The sequence below is a fragment of the Carassius carassius genome, chromosome 26, assembly GCF_963082965.1.
Source record: "Carassius carassius chromosome 26, fCarCar2.1, whole genome shotgun sequence".
NCBI lineage: Eukaryota > Metazoa > Chordata > Actinopteri > Cypriniformes > Cyprinidae > Carassius > Carassius carassius.
This window is the reverse complement of record NC_081780.1, coordinates 7963182-7984397: the sequence shown is the minus strand read 5'-3', so window position 1 is coordinate 7984397 and position 21216 is coordinate 7963182. Positions and strand designations below refer to the sequence as shown.

Genomic DNA, 21216 nt, shown 5'->3' with positions numbered 1-21216 from the left:
AAATGAACCTCGTGGGGAAGTGTCACCAGAGAGCGGAACTGTCTCGGCCAAAATGTTGTATTTGTGCTCACCCATGTTGTTTATTCAGATGGGTTTCAGTACTACTTCTAAGTCATTAAATCAGAACATGACAACACATATGGACCAAAGGAAAACGATTGCAACGAAGATGTAAATTAGCTTGTATTAGCTGTTATCTTGCCCCCTGCTAAATTAAACTAATTAAACCCCATTTTTTATCTGACATTATTTTTCAGTAGGCTTTTAAATGAAGATGCTAGCAGTCACATTCCTTCTCCATAACTCCACAGAGACCTCCTATTGCTTTTCAACCAATGCATCCTACATTCAAGATGCAAACCTTGTCATGAGCCCACGAATCTGTGTTCCATATGAGGGTCCAAAACCTCATATTCTGTAATTGCTGAATTTGCACCTACACAATAAGACAACCAGTTCACTGGATGATCCCTAGAGGACATGCATACTTGTTATTGAAACTGTTGCAATTGCTTGTGTGGGTGTTTGGGCTTGTCGATTCCAATTATGCCTTCAATACTTCTCTTGACTTGAGTTTTAAACTCCTCCCACACACACAAACACTCTTACTAGTAGCAGTCTCATTATTGGCTCTCTGTTGCAACCTCTAGTGTGCTTTGAGACCATTTGAGTGATATGAGCCTAATTCTGTCTTGCATCTGAAGATTATGCACTGTTGGAAAGAAATAAGATTTTTGTAGATATTGGCTGCATTTCTAAACAATTTTTGGCATTTAAAAACAAATACATTATTATAACATTATTATATTTTATTACAATTATATAAGAAATGTAAACTTATTAAAAACTGATATTCATATTAAAGTATTTGTAAAAATAGCATTTTAAAAAATGTAAATGTATTAAAAAAAGTACTATTTTTCCTTTCTCATCAGCTCTGCCTCTAAACTGTGAGAACACCCCGCTCTTTTCTCCGTGCCGTGCCATAGGATGTCCCGCAGCCCTGAGGTGAAGGAGGACCCCATGGAGTGCCCACTGTGCTTGGAACCATTGGAAATTGACGACGTCAACTTCTTCCCTTGCACCTGCGGCTATCAGATCTGCCGCTTCTGCTGGCATCGCATACGCACAGATGAGAACGGCCTCTGCCCAGCCTGCAGAAAGGTAACCAACGAGCCAATACAGTACTCAAACCAATTTGGATAGAATCATTCTTGATTAGTTATATTAAGCTATGCAAGTTATTAGGCCTGTAAACTAAAATCAGATCTAGTTTTACATGTTGCAATTTGGGCTTTACCACTTGATTGCATTCATACGGTCTTAACCCAAGGAACCTTTGACACTTTAATTTATTTCTAAGAAACTGCTCTATTGGGGAGCTCAAGAAGATGAGTTTTAATGGCTAGAGCTTTCAGCATCTCAGGGAGCTTTGCTGGAATAATTCACGCTCCTCCTGTTGCCTCAGGGTCTGTGTGATTTTTATCATTGCTGTACAGCTGTGTGGAGGGAACAAGTGCAGCTCAACAGACCTCCAGTTCTTGTGTTCTTTTTCTAAATGCACCCAGACAACCACTTAAGTCAGTCCTTGTAGTGGCCAGTTTACTGCAGCTCCTTAGTCCTAATTTGCAGCATATGTCATACAATATTATGGTCTTCATTCCAGTTGTTTGTCTTTGAGATGATCCCAGGCAATCCTTAATCAGTGTCATATTAAAATGTATTTTTTTAATTGAAGGCCTTATATTATTAAATGCAGGGCTTAAAGTATTCCGGCACCGTGCCGGATCTCCGGCGTGTGGCCGTGAGGGAAAAAAAATAATATAATATTTGAGAGCCTGCGCATGCAGTTTAATATTTTCGAGCCAATTTATTTCTTATACCAATCATATGAGAGGAACGCAGCTTTAACTAATGTTACAAGCCTATCAGAAGCAGAGAAGGGCGTTAAGGATGATTGACGCCCATGCATCAATGTCACGTTAGCGTTGTCCGAGAAAACAAAAATGGAGCGCAAGTTTATGAAGCCTGGGGATGATGTCCTAGACTCCTAGCAATAGATAAAGGACTCAAAAATAAATGGCGCTTTTTGGCAGTTGATGCAAGAAACTGAGAGAGCCCGGGGCTTGTTTCTGCATGATTTGCTCGAGGAAGCTACTGTATGCCAGCAGCGGTAAGAAAGTGCTTGCTAGTTATGATTTATGTCGCGTTCCAGGCAACCCGTAACCCGTGTTTTTCCAACCTTAAACCTGTGAAAGTGCACTGGAACGGCAGTCAAACCCGTGACTTCCCACCCGTGAACTTGTACTAGATCGATGTACTCCGAGTTCTGACGTCACACAGCACGCGAAACAACAGCCAGTGTTTATGCAAGTGGTACACGTTGAAAAATTGATTTTAGGACAATGTAACGTTGCAATAAAATTAATAATCTAGCTAAATTTCCCTGCGCTCAGAAGTCAAAAGTCATTAGTCGTGGTTTGAAATAGTGACTTGCGAGCTAAAACCTGCCTGGAAAGCAGCACCAGACTCCGGTCATAGAGCCGCTGCCCGTGCACTCAAGCTTACCACGACGTTGCTGGGAGTAGAGACCTGCGCGGGAGGGATTTTTCCGTCCCGCTCCTGCAAAAATATGTTATTTTCTCCCGCTCCCGGCCGCAAACAATAAAGTTTCGTCCCGCTCCCGCCCGCAAAATCCTGCGGATAAACGTATAGCCTACAGTAGTTTTTCTTTTCTTTTTTAATACATTGCATATTCTGCCTGCTACTGTTATTTTTTCACTTGCTCCCCTGTTGAATATAAATTTTAAAAGAAACGGAAAATAAACAAATGTTTCGTTTTATTTGCGTTTAATTAAAAGTATGAACATGAACAAGGAACTTAGAACATATACAGTAAAAAAAGTAAGAAACGTAAATAAAAAAAATATATAGGCCTACCTATAATAATTAGGCTATATAGCCTTATAAATTATATAATAATAATAAACCTGGATTTATTTCAGTTTCAAAGGAAAAGTAGTTTATGGGGCCTGAGCAATTCATTCAAACATTTAACAAAAAATATCCTTATTCCTCAATAACAAAATAGACCAATTTTAAATATTAAGCTAAATAAATAAATAAAAATAAACTGAATTGACTAAAAAAAACTGTACGACTACTTAATGTGCCCATGCAGGAATATCATGTCGTTCTCTGTTGAGAGCTTCAGTTTAATCCGTCTCTGCTCCAGTATGCGACCGCAAATACTGAAAGCCCTCTCCGATGGTGCGCTAGCTGGAATGCAAAGTACATGGCGTGTTTGCTTAATCTCGAAAATTCGTCTTTTCCACCACTGAAGGACATCATCCGGTCTGTTTGCTTCTAATCCATCCAATTTGACATTTAAATATATCGCTATTTCGGAATCGAATTACGCGTCGCTGTCTATGGTATCATCCGCATCCTCCCATTCCGCAAAGTCTATTTAATTTTATTATAAACTAAGGTCTATTTGTTTCTAGTTCAGGTCTCTATAGCCGGGAGCAACTATTAGCTGACACACCGTTGTCTATGACTGACCATGTGTGTGCACATTTATAGCAGAAAATGATTTGTCATTCAGAATTTCGCAGCCACTGGTCACCCTGTGTAGAAAACTGGCAGAAGACAAAAAAAAGCGTTCACTTGACTGTTGGTTTCAAATCAACATGCGAGTTACATCCCAGAAAAAAAAGTGATAATAGCCTTGATTTCACTTCCAATCTTCAGTTTAGCAGTTCAGTTCTTTAGCACTTTGAGCACTTAATTATTTAAGCACTTTAAGCACTTGTTATTGTTTAGAAGAAAACACTTTATTTGACATAGTACTTTTAAATAAATGGTGCCAAACATAATCATTGAAGAGATTCATGTCTATCTCAGTCTGTTTACCATTTTCTAAGCACTTTAAGCTCGTTACTGTATTTTTGTTACTATCGTCAATATTTGAATTAAGTCTGTCTGTGGAGTTTCTCTCCAAACACCCCCCCCGCCACCCCCCCCCCCCAAAAAAAAAGTTCAGGCTCAGGATTTTTTTCCACTTTAACCCCTGTAAATGGAAGTTTGGGTGAATGCATTTGATTTGACGGCTCTTTATGTGAATTTTGGTGTATTTGTGTTAAAATATTGCTGTTTGTTAAAATGCATCGATATATTGTATAAACAATTTTCACCTGGGAAAATTATTTCCGTTGCTATAAAATATTAAACAAAAAGATTTTGATTCAAAATTTAAGTTGTTTATTTGAATATTTAATTTATATTTTTTTATTATTTGAATATTTTTACCATTTGATGCTGATATGGTCAAATTATTTTATTAATCATTTAGTGAATCACCCACTTCAAAAATTATTGCATGTAACATTTAAGATCTTCTGTTTGGTTTAGCCCTATCCAGAAGACCCTGCGGTCTACAAACCTCTCTCTCAAGAGGAACTTCAGAGGATAAAGAATGAGAAGAAGCAGAAGCAGAATGAGCGGAAGCAGAAGATCACAGAGAACCGCAAGCACCTCTCCAGTGTGCGAGTCGTCCAGAGAAACCTGGTGTTTGTGGTGGGCCTTTCACAACGACTCGCTGATCCCGAGGTGATTTAGCAAAACACACCGACCTCTGTGTAACTGATGTTCCTCACACTCAAGATAAATGACTCCATTGCACTGAAGCTTGATATTCATCTTGGTGGTATTTGGTATTGAGCTCTCAAAATTCACTCACACTTGGTTTCTGTGGTTTATAAAAGTTCCAGTGCAAACAAGATATGAAAAAGAACAAATTTTTCTGTCCCATTAAGGTCTTATCCATATCTTAATTGTTAAGAAATGGTGGTTTAGGTAAGGAGCATTTGTCCCAGCTGCTAAAACATTCCTGAGAACATTAAAGTACTTTTTTAGAGTTCATATCCTTTTGTGACTCACAGGATTTATAATCTTATTCTGACTCTAATCAAGTAGTTACTAGTAGTAGACCCGTATAGGTATCATACTTTCATTTAAAGTTAGTAAATAACTCAAAAAAAAAAACTCAAAAATCCAAAATAAATCATTTAAAAAGAAATCAATTAAAAATAATAATTTGAACTAAATAAACTGTTATACGCTTTTTGATTTTGCAATCCTGATATAGTATTTTTTTCAATATAAATAAATTGTGAATGTGTGCACTGGTAATCATATTAACGACAATTCATTGACAATTGTACACACAGTGAATGACGTATAAATGCATATTTTCTGAATGTTGACAGTATATTAACCACTTCAGCTGTTATTTTGATTTTTTGAGAATTAGGCATATGCAATATTGGACCCACCGGTGGGTCCCCAGAGTTGATGTGGTTAAGAAGCATTATAGCCTTTATATTTATTTGATTGAACTGTTAAAACAGTCAACTAATGAAGACAAAGAAAAGGAGCTCCTGTGCTCTCTTCTCAGTCCTGCTTATGACACTTATTGATTTATGCTGATAAGTGAAAAATGTCAAATATCGGCTGCTATATTGGTCAACTCCTTGTAGTTACTGGTGTCAATGTAAAAATTAGGGATGTTCACGGATAGTCGAACATTTGAATATTCGTTCTGCTCTAATTATTCGATAAATAAAAATGATATTCGAATTTCGCAAAAAAAAAAAAAAAAAAGTTCACAATAAAACCTAATTTGGTCACTTTCTGTGATTCTCCACGGCATATTTGAAGGTGTATGCAAGCAAAAAATAATTAATGAATGATTAAGGGGCCATTCACATATCGCGCCTAATAAGGCGTGGGAAAGGCTATGCGCGCCGCTTTCTCCTTCTTTCCAAAGCGCTCGGGCAGAAGCGCTCCTGAGGCGACGCGTTCTCTCCATGAAGACGCGGAAATTTCGGCAAAGGATAAATGGATTTGCAGCACAAAAAAAATCGCTTTCAGTAGCTCTGCTACTAAATTTATTTCAAAATAGCAATCCATATACAGCCATGATCAGCTGTTCCTTCATCTTGGCTGAGCTTTCAACGTTGTTACAGGAAAGGATGAAGCTGAATGTTTAGTTCTTGTCACATGACCTGCGGTGCGCTTGTGGCATTCTGAAAGTTGAGATGTTTTTAACTCGATGCTGTGCGGACGCGCCTGGAAAAAACGGGACCGCGTCGCACCGCGTGCGCATTGCGACCGCGTCGCTTCTATTATGAGCACAAACATCTCAGGTTTCTCGATGAAAACATGAGAGAAGTAAGAAAAAAAAAAACTTTTTTGAACATTATCAGAACATTTTCCTTGATTAGAGTGGTGCGGATGCAGTCGACACGATGAAGAGGATGCAATGCCCACTTGTCGGAAAAGGCTGAGCCAGTTCTCCAGCGATGATCACAGAGAGTCCAGCCGAGACGAGTGGGAACAGTTCTTGCTGGAGCCATGTAATCCACCAGATGAGGATCCCATTCAGTGGTGAAACGAAAACACGAAGCGCTTCACAAAACGTATTCGCTTAGCACCCCGTTATTTGTGAGTCCCGCCAACGTCTGTGCGTCAGAGCGCGTTTTCTCCGCGGCCGGCCTTATTGTTAACAGACTAAGGAGCCGACTTTACCCCAATCATGTTTACATGCCCGTATTTCTTAACAAGAACATTTGAAACAATAGAAAAAAAGAAAAAAAGATTTGCTGACAGTTTAAAAGTTAAGTGTAAGCTAGCCTACATTCTGTACAATAGCCTAATTGCTGCAGGCTGCTTTACGTTTTTTCTTTGTTCACTTTTTTTTTTTTGCTTTTAATCTGTACTTTTGTTTGTTTGCACGCATTGTTAAAGGTTTTCAGCTACAAAACATGATGTGTAATGTTCAAGCTTATTGTAAGCTTGTTCAAAATGACGAAAACAAATGTTGCTGAAAAATAACGTCTGACTCATTAAACTTAATTTAAATAAACGAATATTCGAATATTTGTTTTTTGTGAGCTCAAATATTCGAATGTGATATTTGTGGAAAACGCCCATCCCTAGTTAAAATATGCATTGTGGAATCTCACGGACTACATTGTTTTTCAGATATGAAAAAGCATTCTTTTTGATGCTACTATTCTCCATTATTATGGTATCTCTTTGGCATATTGTACAGGATCACTTCCATCTGGCTGCATGAAACTCCTTGAAGATGTGTAGATTTGATTTTGTGCCACATATCATTAAATGGAAAAAAGAGACCATAAATGGTTTCCTGGGAAATGAAAGCTACCTGCCCACCAGCTGCACTTAGCCTGCATAACCAGCCCACGAAAACAGCTTTCAATCTCTTTTCGCTCCCTTCTCTCTGACGCTCTTTCTCTCCCTCTATTTGCCATCACAGCTGACGTTATGTACTCTGAATAGATATCAGCAGAGAACAAATTATTCAGTGTGAAAAACCAAGAGAGTGAGAACATGTCTTCTAAATTCAAGAGCGTTCGAATGAGATGAGAAGCACGAAGCTTTAAAAACATCAAATTAACATTGTGACAATGTTTTTATGCGGCTCATCTGCCTGAATTTTCTTTCATACCGATCATCCCTTCACTTTTCAGTCTCTGTGCCTTCATTCATTTCACACTGAGGCTGTGAAAAAGAACAAAAAACTGAAAGCAAGTGAGGCCGCTACACTCGAACAAAGACTGCAAAGAAACATCCGGGCTGCTTTCACAGTTCATGAGTGACCAGAATCTCAAAAGCGCCATGCCGTTGAGGCAAAGCCCTCCGCCAATGAACTGTCAGTCTCCCGCCAGAGACCTACTTGTGTGCCACACTTCGTTTTCACTGTGGATTTGGCTGAACATTGTGGACATCCTGTTGATAGTGTTTAGGTCATCGGTTCTCAATACAGTACGTCATTCACGCAAATCCATCCGCAAAAGCTTTGTGTAAAATGGTCTATTTATGTAAGATTTTATGAGTAGGAACGATCTTTGGTGAAGTTTAAATAGTGAAATAATATTTGCCACAGTGCTGATGGGGTATATTTAGTTCCTAACCTAGGTTTCATATGCCTTTCTCATATAATAAATGAAGATTGAGTCATATCCTTCCAATGAATCATGATAATAAGGTGTGCTCTCTCCCTGTGTGACTCGACTAAACAAACTGCATTTGCATGTGCTGTTGATGATCTGCGAATAGCAATCAGGTGTTTTTAAATATATTATTGATGTCGGATTGCAGGTCTTAAAAAGGCCGGAGTACTTCGGGAAATTTGGGAAGATCCATAAGGTGGTCATCAATAACAGCACTTCATATGCTGGCTCGCAGGTGAGCAGCTGGCCTGGTGTCGGCTCAAATGATTAAAACAAGCAAATATTTAGCATACATGTCCTGCCATTTGTACTGATTTGCTCATTCTGATTTAGTCATCTAATATGTTTTGATATTCGTCCCCAGGGTCCTAGCGCCAGTGCTTACGTCACTTACATTCGATCAGAAGATGCCCTCAGAGCCATACAGTGTGTTAACAATGTTGTAGTAGATGGAAGAACACTTAAGGTAATGAAAACTTGGGACAAAAACAGTCTGATGTTATATGAGAGGTTAGTTACTTGCAATGTGCATGATCTAAATATGCCTTTCTCATGCAGGCTTCTTTAGGTACAACAAAATACTGCAGTTATTTTCTAAAAAGCATGCAGTGCCCCAAACCAGACTGTATGTATCTTCACGAGCTGGGAGACGAAGCTGCTAGTTTCACAAAAGAAGAAATGCAGGTAACGTTGCAGTTTGGAACTGCTTTACTGAGATTGACAGTCTTGCATCTGAGCTCCTAACATTTGACATTGCAGGCAGGGAAACATCAGGAATATGAACAGAAACTCTTACAGGACCTCTACAAAACAAACCCCAACTTCCTGCAGAGCTCGACGGGGGAGAAGACAAAGGGCAAATCAGGCACATCACAGAGGTTTGTGCTGAATCATACCTTTCACACACGCTCCAATTAAAAACCTGTTTATAGATTTTCATATTTTTGATGACTTTATTATTCAGAGTTGTACAGAAAACTATAATTATGAGTAGTGAAGATATAATTAAAATTAATTTTATTATGCTTTGTTCATTTATACTTTCATTAAGCATCAAAATGTCAATAATGAATATGCAAACATTGTTGGTGTGTTCCTCCTTTACTTTTAATGCTTCTATCATATTTAAAGTTTCATTTCATATTCCCCAGTTCCAACAGTAACAACAAAGATGCTTGGCCTTCGATACAAACCACAGGAAAGATGCCCAATGGACTTCCAGAACACCATGAGACCCCGTCCCTAGATGGCAGCTCCGACTCTGAAAACATGACTTCAGACGGTCCGGACACAGAGCTCGGCCTTGGCTCCATCACTGGCCTGCCCCCCTTCACATCAAACTGTGACTCTGGCAGGTAGCCAGCCTGTGTACTTCTGCCTAGTGCCATATTCTCAGCCATTTTTTCTTTGCCAAATTATTTGAAAAACTTCATAATGTTTTCTGAAGGGTTCAGGGTATTGTTGGATGGTAACGATATAAACTAAATTCTCTGGAAGCACAAAATGCACTAAAGTAACTTTATTTGTGAAATTTCTTTTCTTTTCTTGTGACAGTTTAGGACATTTTCTTCCAAACATTAGCTTAATGCTGTCAATTTTGTTTTAATGAAAACTTTTTTTTTTAATACAGTTTAATTTGTGTTATACAGTATATTCATATAGTACATGAATTAATTGATTCAAGTTTGTCTTATTTTCCCTGAAGCCCAAATAACAAGCCTTCAGATTGCATCGGTATAAGTAATGGCGAAACATCACAGCAAGTAAGTTCAGGATCACACTGCTGATCATTATTTACTTTTCTGAATGGAATGCTGTACACTTATCTAAATCACTTTTCTTTAAATAGAACAGGTAATGTTTTAACATGAGATAAAAACACACGTCCTGCCTCTCTTACTAAATCCTCCAGATTTCTGGCAATGACTCTCCATCGCCGCCTCCAGGCCTGTCCAAGCCATCTCTAGTGGTGCCTGTCTGTGTAGCAGGGCTGACAGAACGGTCACCTTTTGAGGGAGCAGCAGCCGAGTCACAATCGCTCTTTTCAGACAACAGCAACTTCCGACACCCCAATCCCATCCCCAGTGGCCTGTCCGGCTTTTCCAGTTCCCTTCACAGCAACTCCGATTGGCCCACTGCCCCAGAACCACAGAGTCTCTTCACGTCAGGTACCTGGACACATTTAGACTTTGCATCTCAAGGGCCAAATATTATTTGCTCCACAAAAAGCACCACATTACACGTATAAAATGTACAATTCTCCTTCTTCATTCTGACAGATACCATACCAGTGTCGTCCTCTACGGACTGGCAAGCGGCCTTCGGTTTCGGTTCTTCGGCCAAGCAACAGGATGACGACCTCGGCTTTGACCCATTTGACGTCACCCGTAAGGCACTGGCTGACCTAATAGAAAAAGAGCTCTCAGTGCAAGACAAAGCCTCCTTACCCATGACCGGCACAAAATCAGTGCCAGTCTTCCCCCACGGGCCTTTACTCAGCCCACTCCACAACGCCCCTTCAATGAAAGGCCCACTTCAGCCCCCCACGTCCTCAAACTTCGCCCCAATCTCCAGCTTGCCCTCACGGGGCTTCTCCCATCACCCACACCGCACTGTCTACAACTCCTTCAGCTTTCCCGGGCAGACACAGACCTCTCGCCACAGTTGGATGGGCATGCACATGCGCAATAACCTCCCGCACTTGAATCACACTGGAGCCCCTTCTTCTGCTGCACAGCACAGCAGCTTTTTGGACTTGAACTTGGCACCACAACAGCAACTTCATCACAAAACGGGGTTCGGAGGTATTCATATGACAGGTTAGTGCAAACCTATCTATCTCAAAGTTCAAAAATTTTGGTTTTAATTTCCCACTCGCTTTGTCATGTCATAAAAAGTGGACACTGAAGTACTATTGAAACCTATTAGCTGAATTCCCACACATTGTTTTTAGATAATTCTAATCACTTCTGGCATATTTTATGCAGACAGGGTGGACATGTTAAACTTTTTGGCAAAGCAAGTAAGCAAACTCAGATGAAGAAAATTTGTCAATTTGAAAGTCACCAACTTACTGTTAAAATTCCTGCCATTGAAGAGACAAAACATCTGTTGTCCTGATGTCACTAAAGGGGATGGCCTTTTATTAAAGGCGTGGACAACCATTCAAGGGACATGGACAAACCTTTTTTATTAAATTATAATATCATTTTTATTACCAAATGACTATTACACTCAAATAGAGTAATCTCTTATTTAACTAAATATTAATAGAACAATTTTTTTTTTCATTTTATGTTTTGCCAAAATTCTACTATCATTCAAATTTAATGAGCACTGCATAAGTCATAGCAAAATAACATGCACCCTCTTACACAAAACAATTAAAACAATCTAGAGAATGTATCTAAAGATCCAAGTAATGCTTTTGTTATGAATATAAAAACTTAGCCTAATAATACACACCCTTTCATAGTAATTTTTCTTAAGTTATTGTTAAGTTTCATTGTCATCTTTGTTATGAGTTATGTACAAGATGCCAAAAGCTACCCTACAGTGATATTGATGTGTGTGTGTGTGTGTGTGTGTGTGTATATATATGTATGCTTGTGTGTGTGTGTGTGTGTGTGTGTGTGTGTGTGTGTGTATATATATATATATATATATATATATATATATATATATATACACAAACATTAGGAATAAATTGCTTAAATGTACATCTCATTTAACAAAATATTTAATCAAAATATAAATGTCAATATATATTTTTAATTATTAATAAAAAGTGAATACAAATATTTTTTCAATGGAATTACATGTAATTTACAACGTATGTGTTTGCATTGTGGGTAACTGTCATTGCAAACTCAGTCACTGGAGGGCAGTGTGGTGCTGTTTTGATAGCATGCAGAAATGTACGTCATCAGAGCTCCTTCATAGAAGATTCTGGTGATTGCCGAGGGCTCTCTCATGGAATGAAACCTCATGATTTGAAGTATAGCAGTGAGACTGCTGTCACATTTAGTGCTGATACAAATTGTACAGCATATAATCATCATCCCCTGAGGACATCTTCATGACAGAACTGCTATTTTGCGTAATGCATGATGGGCCAGCCCACTTTTTTTTCTTACCTTTAGCATTTTATGTTTCTGTTATGTGGTGGATCTCCAAGTGTGGGTTTTATTTAAAGTCAGTCTAGCATAATTAATTCAGTTTGACTTGAAAAGACAAAAAGGTTTTCCTGACCTGAACTCTGAGCCTAAACTTAAAGATTAACGTTTTCAAAGATTCCTCTTTGTGCTCTGGGTGTGCGAGCAGCCTATATCTCCCAAGAAAATATCAAATAGACTGTCTGGCATTATCCATCTGAAGAGAAAGTACTCAGACGGGGAAGAGGCTACAGTTTGACATTTCACTTAGGCCCTTACCTGAACTCAACAGTGGAGACTCAAGCTGAAAAACAAACCAGATATCAAATATCATAAAACAGCCGCAGTTTAGTTTGATACCATGACAACTTGAGATGCATTCAGAATTTTTTTTGCTGTCAAGCAACTGAAAAAAAATCTATTTAAGTCGGTAGCATCAGTTAGTTACTCCCCAAGCACGTCCTGAATTGATCTTTCAGAAATTCAGTTAATTTAAATAGAAAGTGTTTCCTTGCGGTCTAGCTTTAGGGCTTTTTATGTGAAAGTCTAATCTGCTGACACTGCTGTGGAAATGTAGCATTTGCTAACAGGCTGTTTGTTTCTCAGTGTGCCTCCTTTTTGTATTTCAGATGGTGTAAAAATAAGGGGATGAAAATTGGAAGTGACCTGAGGGCTCATTAGTCATAGAAACAACGAATAACTGGCATGACTTATTTATTTTAATACTACTGGCTCCATTTCTGGCTCTGCTGTGCTATGCAGGGTGTTTTATATATTTGTTTCGTAAATCCTCGGCTCTCCGTGAGAGGAATGGTCTTCCCTGTTTGCAGTGGTGTCCTCCAGAGGATGCAGCTGCCCAGGACCTGGGACGGGGACGTTGCATTATTTACGAAGAATAGGCGAGGAACCAAAATAGACATGCAGTCTCATAACTTGATAGATGGGTTGTTTTAAGTGAGAGATCGATTTCTTCTATATTGAAAATGTAGAATTAGATGTAATTGAGCATTACCTGAATTAAGCAAATGAAATATATAAGTCGATTGGTTGACTTTTTTTTTTTTTTTTTTTTTGCTTGTTCTTTGCTCATTAATTTTGTATTTATTTATTTAATTATTATTATTATTATTAATTTTTTATTTGTGTTCATGAAATCACAGTGTAATAATTCACTCAGTCAGTTACTGAGTCACTCATTTTTATTTGCTTTAAATTAATGCAAAAATTACTGAAAAAATATGTAATACATTTTTATCTTCCAAGTTAAAGTGAATATCAGCAAATATCAGCATGGCCTGATTTTTGTCATGACACCACATTTGACCAAAATTTAATAAAGCAAAAATACAGTAAAAAATGTTTTAATAAAAATATATCAACAATATAAATATATTAACTAATTAATAAAAATATAATAAAATAATATAAATGTGTAACTAAAATAATGAAAGAAAAAATGAATTACTAGAAAAAAGACTAACCCCAAATTTTTGAACAGTGGTGTATATAAAAGATTCTGAATTGAACTATGATATACAAAAATAGCTGTAATGTGAGGTATACATTGCAGTGGTTACTTGTTCATTTAATGTTTTATTAACACAACAGTCTAACTGATATATTGTTCATCACAAAACTGAAAGCTGAATGATGCAGATAGACCTACTATAGACCCTCTACAGCCCTGCAGGACAAATTTAGTTTCTTCACTCTGCTGATGAGATTCTGAGTTTAGCTTTTGTCCCATCCGTATAAATAAAACACGACAACACTTGTTTATCTGCGTATGCTAATGCAAACATGGGTGACTGTGTTAATGCCTGCCACACTCGGCTAGACGAGCACTTTCTAATCAGAAGAAAGAACTGTGGAGAGGTTTAAAAAGAACACCCCATTCACGTTATTCAACACCACATTCATCTTATCCCCTCCTTCAGAGGGGTTTTATTGAAGCCCAGTCCCCCTCAAGTGTTAATATTGAGTGTCTAGATTCTCATATTGGCTCGTTCTCACACTTGACTTGTTTTTCTGCACAGGTTTGATGGTATTGACTGCAGAACCAATTCAGCATTTCCCAAGTGAACGTGTCACTTCCTCTGTGTTTGAGGCCTGATGTTAGAATGTTAGAAAAGGAAACGGTCACTGGGAAAACATCTACTGTAATATAATGAAATATGGTAGAATTGTATATTCATATGCTTGTTTACTCAAAGCATCATCAATGGAGAAACATGCATTTTGCCTCGAGATGATGTATTTAGTTCATTTCCCAACAGGGGCTCTCTGACCTCTGCTAACCAGCCAAACTTTGACCCCTTAGTTGAGATCCATTATGTCTGGTTTTAACTGACTAATGGAGTAATAAACACATCGCTGACTTTGCAGCATCCATAGTTTCGACCCTTGCCCACGCTCAGGAGAAACTCCTGTCAAATGGATGTCAGAGGGGAGCTCCGTCTGCTCCTTAAATTCCCACGTTGCCAAATAATTAAATTACAAGCATGACCTGTTTGACAGTATCAGTGCGTCTGGTGTCTTGGCCGGATGCTCCTTTATTGTCTGAAGACCTTTTAACAGCAGGCTGTCCCAGTAGACTGCCATTTTGCTGGTGGTAGTACACTTGCATTACCTTAGTACAGTTACAGTGTGGGACAGTAGATTGTTAGACTCTAAAATTATTGTTAGACTGTAATATTAAAAACATTTGTGTAACATTTTAATGCTTTTATGTATAATGCATCATAAAGGGTTATTAGAGTATAATGCATTATAATTATTCATAATGTGATTTATAATACATTATATCTTGTTGTATATTACAACCGAATTTAGAATGCATAGTGTAACAATGAATTGATGTGTTATAATTTATTAAATGTGGTTGTTAAGGTGCGTTACAAGGCATAATGAATGCATTACAACTACTTTTATAATGCATTATACAAAAAAGCGTTAAGTGTTACCAATATTTCATACATTTTTACATTTATTTTTTGATATTTTGTCTATTGTTTTTTTTTTCTTTCTGATATAGGTGTTTGCTCTAGTCTTCTGGAATTTTATTTTCTGAATTCATTTTTATATAAAAAAAAAATCACACATGATGTAATACAATTAGACCATATTCAAATAAAAAAGTAACATTTTTATTCAAAATGTTTATTGCAAGAAATTTAATTTAATTAAATTCTTAAATAACTAAAGAAACTGGAAAAATGAAAAAAAAAAAGTAAGTGTAATTTAATCTAAGCGTTCTACTTAATTAATTTTTATTAATTTTTAATGAATACTCCAATACGGTGAAATGAAATGCATATTTGTAAGTTACCTAACTGTAATTGTATTGCCAACTGAATTTGGGTGTGTTAAATCATTGTTTTTAACCAATGAAAAGGACAATTTATAGATTTGCGAAAATTAATCCAACTTCCCAACCTCTCTGCTTTATTCTAATGAGGTCAAAATCTCAGATTATATATAAATTTATATTTGTTTATATTGGACAACATTCTGGGATGCTTGGTTCTGAATAGTTAATTATATATTATTTTATGATGACTACAAAAATTGATCGCTGTATCACCTAATCAGTTTCTTTTATTGCTGTGCTAGTTTCTCATCTGTCATAGTACTCTGCAGTCCATTTCTTCTCACATAAATGAATTTGTACTCAAATGAATACAACAGTTAGTATTAAATCAGCCAACTTTAATTGAATTTTTTTGTCAAACCCCACCACTATCCCTGTGTTTTCACCTCTTTGCACAATTCCAGGCTTTGACGGAAGCTGATGTTGGAGGAATGTGCCCAGAGAAGTTTGCTTAGTCTTAAGTCAAGCTCAGAGGCTAAAGACTATTTTTTTTTCCCTGCCAGGGTTGTTATCTCGTTCACTCCATTCACCTGTCTTTGCAATTCTTTTTTTGTTTGTCCCTCTCTCTCTTTCTCTCCATTCCCTCCTTCATCATCTTTGCTGCCTGGTTTCTCCCTCCCTGTGGGCAGAAGCAAACCTTAGGAGAATACTGGCCTGATTAGAGAAGAAAATGTTTATTTTGGCCTGAGTCCAGCCAAAAGAAGCTCTGCATTATTAAAGCTGCACGTCTCCCCTCCAGTGTGACATAGAAAAAATATAAATGAGAAACTAATTGAATAATAACGGGACTTTAAAAAGCTTTATAATGATTGTTTCTCCATTAGTAAGGGCAAGTAGACTCAGAAGGGAGCCAGAGATCACCTGTTGTTTTTGCTGAATCCAGTATAAATCATCATTACTGTAGCTGCTATTAATCTGCAGTCCGGCTTTGATTAATGCTGTTTCTCGATGTGATATCCTGAATGAAAATTCAATTTTTAGGGAATTCAATTAAATTGTGTTTTTGTTAGGGCTGTCAATCAATCTTCAGCCATTATATGGCAAGTAATAAATCAAATAATTCACTTGATTTTATTGCATCACATTTCGTCATTTTCACCATTTAAGACCATATCCGACTAAAAAGTTGTCATACTTTTCTGTTTCACTTTGTTCAACTGCTTTTGAATGTTTGTTTGGTTTTGTCACAGATATACAGCTAATCATACCAAATTTACACTCAAAATTGGCAGTTTTTTTGTGTTGTGCAAGTAAAATGTTGAAACTGATCATTGCTTTCTCTCTCTCTCTCTCTCTCTCTCTCTCTCTCTCTCTCTCTCCACCCCGATTGTCTTTTTCTGTGTATTTGTGCACACGGGCATTTGGATACCCTACCATCACCTTCCCAAACAGAAAACGGCACCTCAGTAGAAAGTCTAAATGTGAAGGAGTGGCAAGATGGGCTCAGAGCACTTTTACCCAACATCAACATCAACTTTGGTGGACTGCCCAACTCCTCCTCATCTTCATCTTCATCCTCCTCCTCCTCATCCAACCACACAGGCGGCATCTCACACAGCCTTAGCTGGGACGGCACAGCCAGCTTGATGGACCCTGCCATCATCACCGGTACAGCCTGAATTACCTTGTTAAAAAATGAATTGTGAAGAATTCCTTCCCTTTTCTCCTGTTTTTCTCATTGGACCCACTTTATATTAAGTGTCTATACTACTATGTTCTTACATCTAAATGAATCAATGGATATGATGTACGTATTGTGCTCATACATGGTTTTTAAATTGTAATAATATAAAAAATACATTCATGTAGTTACATATGTAACTAATGTCTGTAGTTAAATCTATACAATTAGTCAACCCTACCTCAACCCCTTAAACCGAACCAAACCACCAAACCTATCCCTAATGTTAACCGTATACCACCCCAATAACTGTAAATGTTTTTTTTCAATACAACATAAACACAATAATTACATTGTACCTGACGTTTATTCATTTTAAGTACATAATTAACCTAATAAATTAGGACTATAAATGATCTATATTATGTACATAAAAATACAAAAATATAAAATTTGAACATTTATTACATTTTATAGTACATTAATAGTATTAAGTAAATGTTAATATTAACTTTTAATATTGAATAATTTTCTCGATCTTTTTGGTTTTGTGAGAATAAAATAGAATAACATGTTTGGTTCTGATTCACAAAATGCATCTGTGAAACAAATTTACCTGACCTTAGGAAAAACCAAGCACTTTCAAATTGTGCCTTTGGGAGCTAAAATGAATAATGCATTTAGGCTTTTTAAACATTTATTCTGTAACCTTTTCTCTAAAAATGTCAGCGATGTAAAGCCATTTTAAGGGCCATAGAAGAGGGCAAACATTTCAGATCAATTTGATCTCCTGCACATTCAGACAGTCAAAAGCATCCATGTGGACTAAATCAATTATCTTGCAAGAATACGTCAACAATCAGTATACAAAGTTGTTAAATATGCAGTGAACATTTACTGCATTCTTATTGTTAGTTACATTTTTATCTACTGTTTGATAGAGAATTGTGCAGCTATTTTTGTAATCAATACTTCAAGCAAAGTTTAGCCATTTTTCTCCCCAGGGTTGAAGGGAAATAGCAATGTCTTATCTGTTGCTCCCTAAGGTTGAGGTTACGATCTGAATGGATGTCACGGATATTGTCTGGGCGCTCTCAGCAGCTGCCTGCAGCATCCATCATCCACAGGGGGTTTGAAATTAATAGCTCGCAGCAGGCCAGCATGTTTTAAGTGGTGCAAAAGCACCCAAAAAAGCTCAGTTTCCTTATGTAATTAATCCCATTATTGCATTGGGTCAATTATTTACGAATGTTCTCAATAATGTTGCTTATACAAGATAAAAGGATTCCTACCTGGCATCAGGATTGGTGGATTTGTTGACAAGGCAAACTGTTGCTCGGTCAGTACAGTATGCTGTTATGTTTAAAATGATTTAATTCCATCTGTTGATGGATTTTTCATAACTTTGAAACCGTTTGAATCATTTGATTATCATTTTATGTGGTTCATACCTATAATGACTTAATATACTTCTATGATAATCACATCTTTAATTTCTGACATATTAATAAAAAAATTAAAAAAGTCTCTGCTTGGCTGAACATTAAAATGTTAGGGTCTCCATATACTGTATCATAATGAAGGATAAAAAAATCTTCATTAAAAGAAAACAATCCGTTTAATAATAATAAATAAGCAGGGAAGGAGTTTTGTTAATGTAAATTTTGTTAAAATCTCACAGAAATTTATATTATGGAGATGACTGTTAAGGTTAAGTCTCCAAATATTAGATAATTTGAACATTTTATAAATAACATGGCAAGGTTAGTCCATATTGTGAAATGTTATGCATTGTCTCCCTAAAAACAAATATAGTTTAATCATCATTCATAAATATTTAGATGTGCACACATTTCACACAAATTATTTTCTGATTAAAATTTAATTAGAAAATTTTTAAAACCATATGGATCCACCATTAATAATAAAAAAATAATAGTAACTAAGAACCTGGCAAATTATTTTTTAAAGTAGAGCATACCTATATTTTACATATTAATTTCTTTTTTTAATTAAATCAAAGTATTTTTTTTTCCTATCACTTTTAGGTATCCCAGCATCCTCAGGCAACAGTCTGGACTCTCTGCAAGATGACAATCCTCCACACTGGCTCAAATCCTTGCAGGCGCTCACAGAGATGGATGTCCCTACTGGCTCCACAGTGCCCCCTCAGCCCCCACACAGAGGCCCCTTCGGAGCCCAGTTCCCCCACAGAGCCGGCTGGACCCCTTATCCAACCACGGCTAACCCCGCCACCCAGTTCCACTCACCTCCCCCAGGCTTCCAGACTGCCTTCAGAGCCTCAGCCCAGGCCTCCACAGATCTGCTACAGAGTGCCGGCATGGACCGCCATTAGGAACTGTGAAATCCTATTCCCCTTATTCGAAGAACAGGCGACAAACATGGCAGACAAATCAGTACAAAGCTATTAACAAAATAACAAGATTATGTATTATTTTCTCTCTTCATCTTGTGCTCATTTTTATCCTGGATTTGTGTTTCTCTTGGTTTAGTCCTTTTTTTTTTTTTTTTTTTTTTTCTTTTTTCTTGTTGCCCAAGTGCTCTGTTCTAGCTTTCCCAACAAAAACAGGTATGAGGCCTAAACAAGCTCTCTAGTAAAAACAATTTTAATGCCACTGCATAATTTTTGGGACTCTACATACCAGTACGCATCATCGATGATATGCGTTCCTGAAATTCCATTGGAACCAAATGGAAATAATCAAACGAAAAGTGTCTTGATTTAGAAACAAGAGCCTGCCTTTAAAGCTAAACCAAAAAGAACAGCACCTGTTCATCCATCTGCACAACAGAGGAGCTACTTCATGTGAGAGTCCTTAAAGCCGTGCAGCTAAGCAATCAAGTAGATGTCCAAAATCAACATAGGGCTTCAATTTTTGTTGTTAATCAAAAGGCTACTTGGCTTCCATTATTCTGACGGATCAAAGGCATAATGATGGCGAAGCAAAAAGCACTTTTACCCAGGATCTTTGGCCTTCAACTTTGTTCTACCTTTCTGTGCCCTTGTTTAAAGGGAGATGCATTTTTAGGGGTCAAAAACGTGGTACCCATTCTCGACGTGGCATTTAGCTGTAGATGGATGCAAGCCTTTGCCTTTGACCCTTCCGCTAGATTGTCTGGTTGGTCGGGGGGGGTCTTCTACTTTCGATCACAACATCGTGGTTAACCTCTGTATCAGAGGGCGCCATGTTGTGAAATTAAGAGGAATCGAGAGCTGGGTACCACCTAACCCCTTTCAAGCACAGGGCTTGTGTAGCACAAGGGATGCCACCATGTGGCGTCTCTCATAGCTGCCTCAGCGTACGTGGCCTAATCAGTGTTTACACTATGACCATGCTCCCTAAAGAAACTTGAAGGTGTGCAAGGTGTACAGAGTTTTTGGAACTAGGTCTAGAGTCGGAGTGCAGTGATGTGTGAATGCATGGCATGAAACTTGCGATTGGTGGAAGCGTGTAGAAACCGATTCCGGCGAGGGAAATTCACTAGGATGGGATCATAATGTGTGTGTCTGTAGCAGTTACTTTGCACTTTTTTTTGCCATAAGGGAAAGCTGGGATAGCTGCGCTACTGGGCAACTAATGTTTTGGCAATGCACAGGGGGCTCGTCCGGGATGGTTAACACTGTTCGTCACTTCTGCTCGCCCCCTTCTCAGTTTTCTTGTAACAGTCTTAATCCTTTATCAGCTGTGTAGGTTCCTGCCGACAGTTCAGTATTCAAAAGGAATGAATAATTAAATCTCGACGACGATGTAATCAGTACTGTTTAACTTGGGTTTTACACAGTGCTAAAATGTAAGAAATATTAAGAGCTGAAGGAAACTGTACTTCTCTAAAGGTCTGGAGAAAAATAAAAAGTAAATCTTAAAAGACGAAATGTCATGGAGTCAAAGTGATCTTTTTGGTTTTTTGTCTCTCTACCTTTAACTTTCTTTCAGCACCTAGAGACGTGATGAAAGGCGGTGATGGGCTCATGTTCGCACGTTCTTGCTCAGCGCTTGGACACGTCCT

The 21216-nt window shown here is 37.7% G+C and overlaps 1 protein-coding gene across 1 annotated transcript; it reads left to right on the top strand.

The window, feature by feature from the left end:
• Window positions 1–925: 925 nt before the first annotated feature.
• Window positions 926–19653, top strand: LOC132105683 (CCR4-NOT transcription complex subunit 4-like). Its single transcript, XM_059510980.1, has 12 exons — window positions 926–1164; window positions 4414–4611; window positions 8191–8277; window positions 8407–8508; window positions 8601–8726; window positions 8802–8920; window positions 9194–9397; window positions 9748–9805; window positions 9955–10210; window positions 10322–10861; window positions 16959–17174; window positions 19236–19653. Exons 1-12 carry the CDS (start codon window positions 991–993, stop codon window positions 19541–19543), a joined length of 2388 nt encoding a protein of 795 aa, XP_059366963.1. The 5' UTR covers window positions 926–990; the 3' UTR covers window positions 19544–19653.
• Window positions 19654–21216: the final 1563 nt, after the last annotated feature.

Bases quoted from the DNA above. Each gene is read 5' to 3' on its own strand.
- LOC132105683 (XM_059510980.1), top strand. From the start codon at position 991: ATGTCCCGCAGCCCTGAGGTGAAGGAGGACCCCATGGAGTGCCCACTG. The intron at 8,727-8,801 runs GTAACGTTGCAG...TTGACATTGCAG, and splicing joins TCACAAAAGAAGAAATGCAG to GCAGGGAAACATCAGGAATA. The intron at 8,921-9,193 runs GTTTGTGCTGAA...CATATTCCCCAG, and splicing joins AAATCAGGCACATCACAGAG to TTCCAACAGTAACAACAAAG.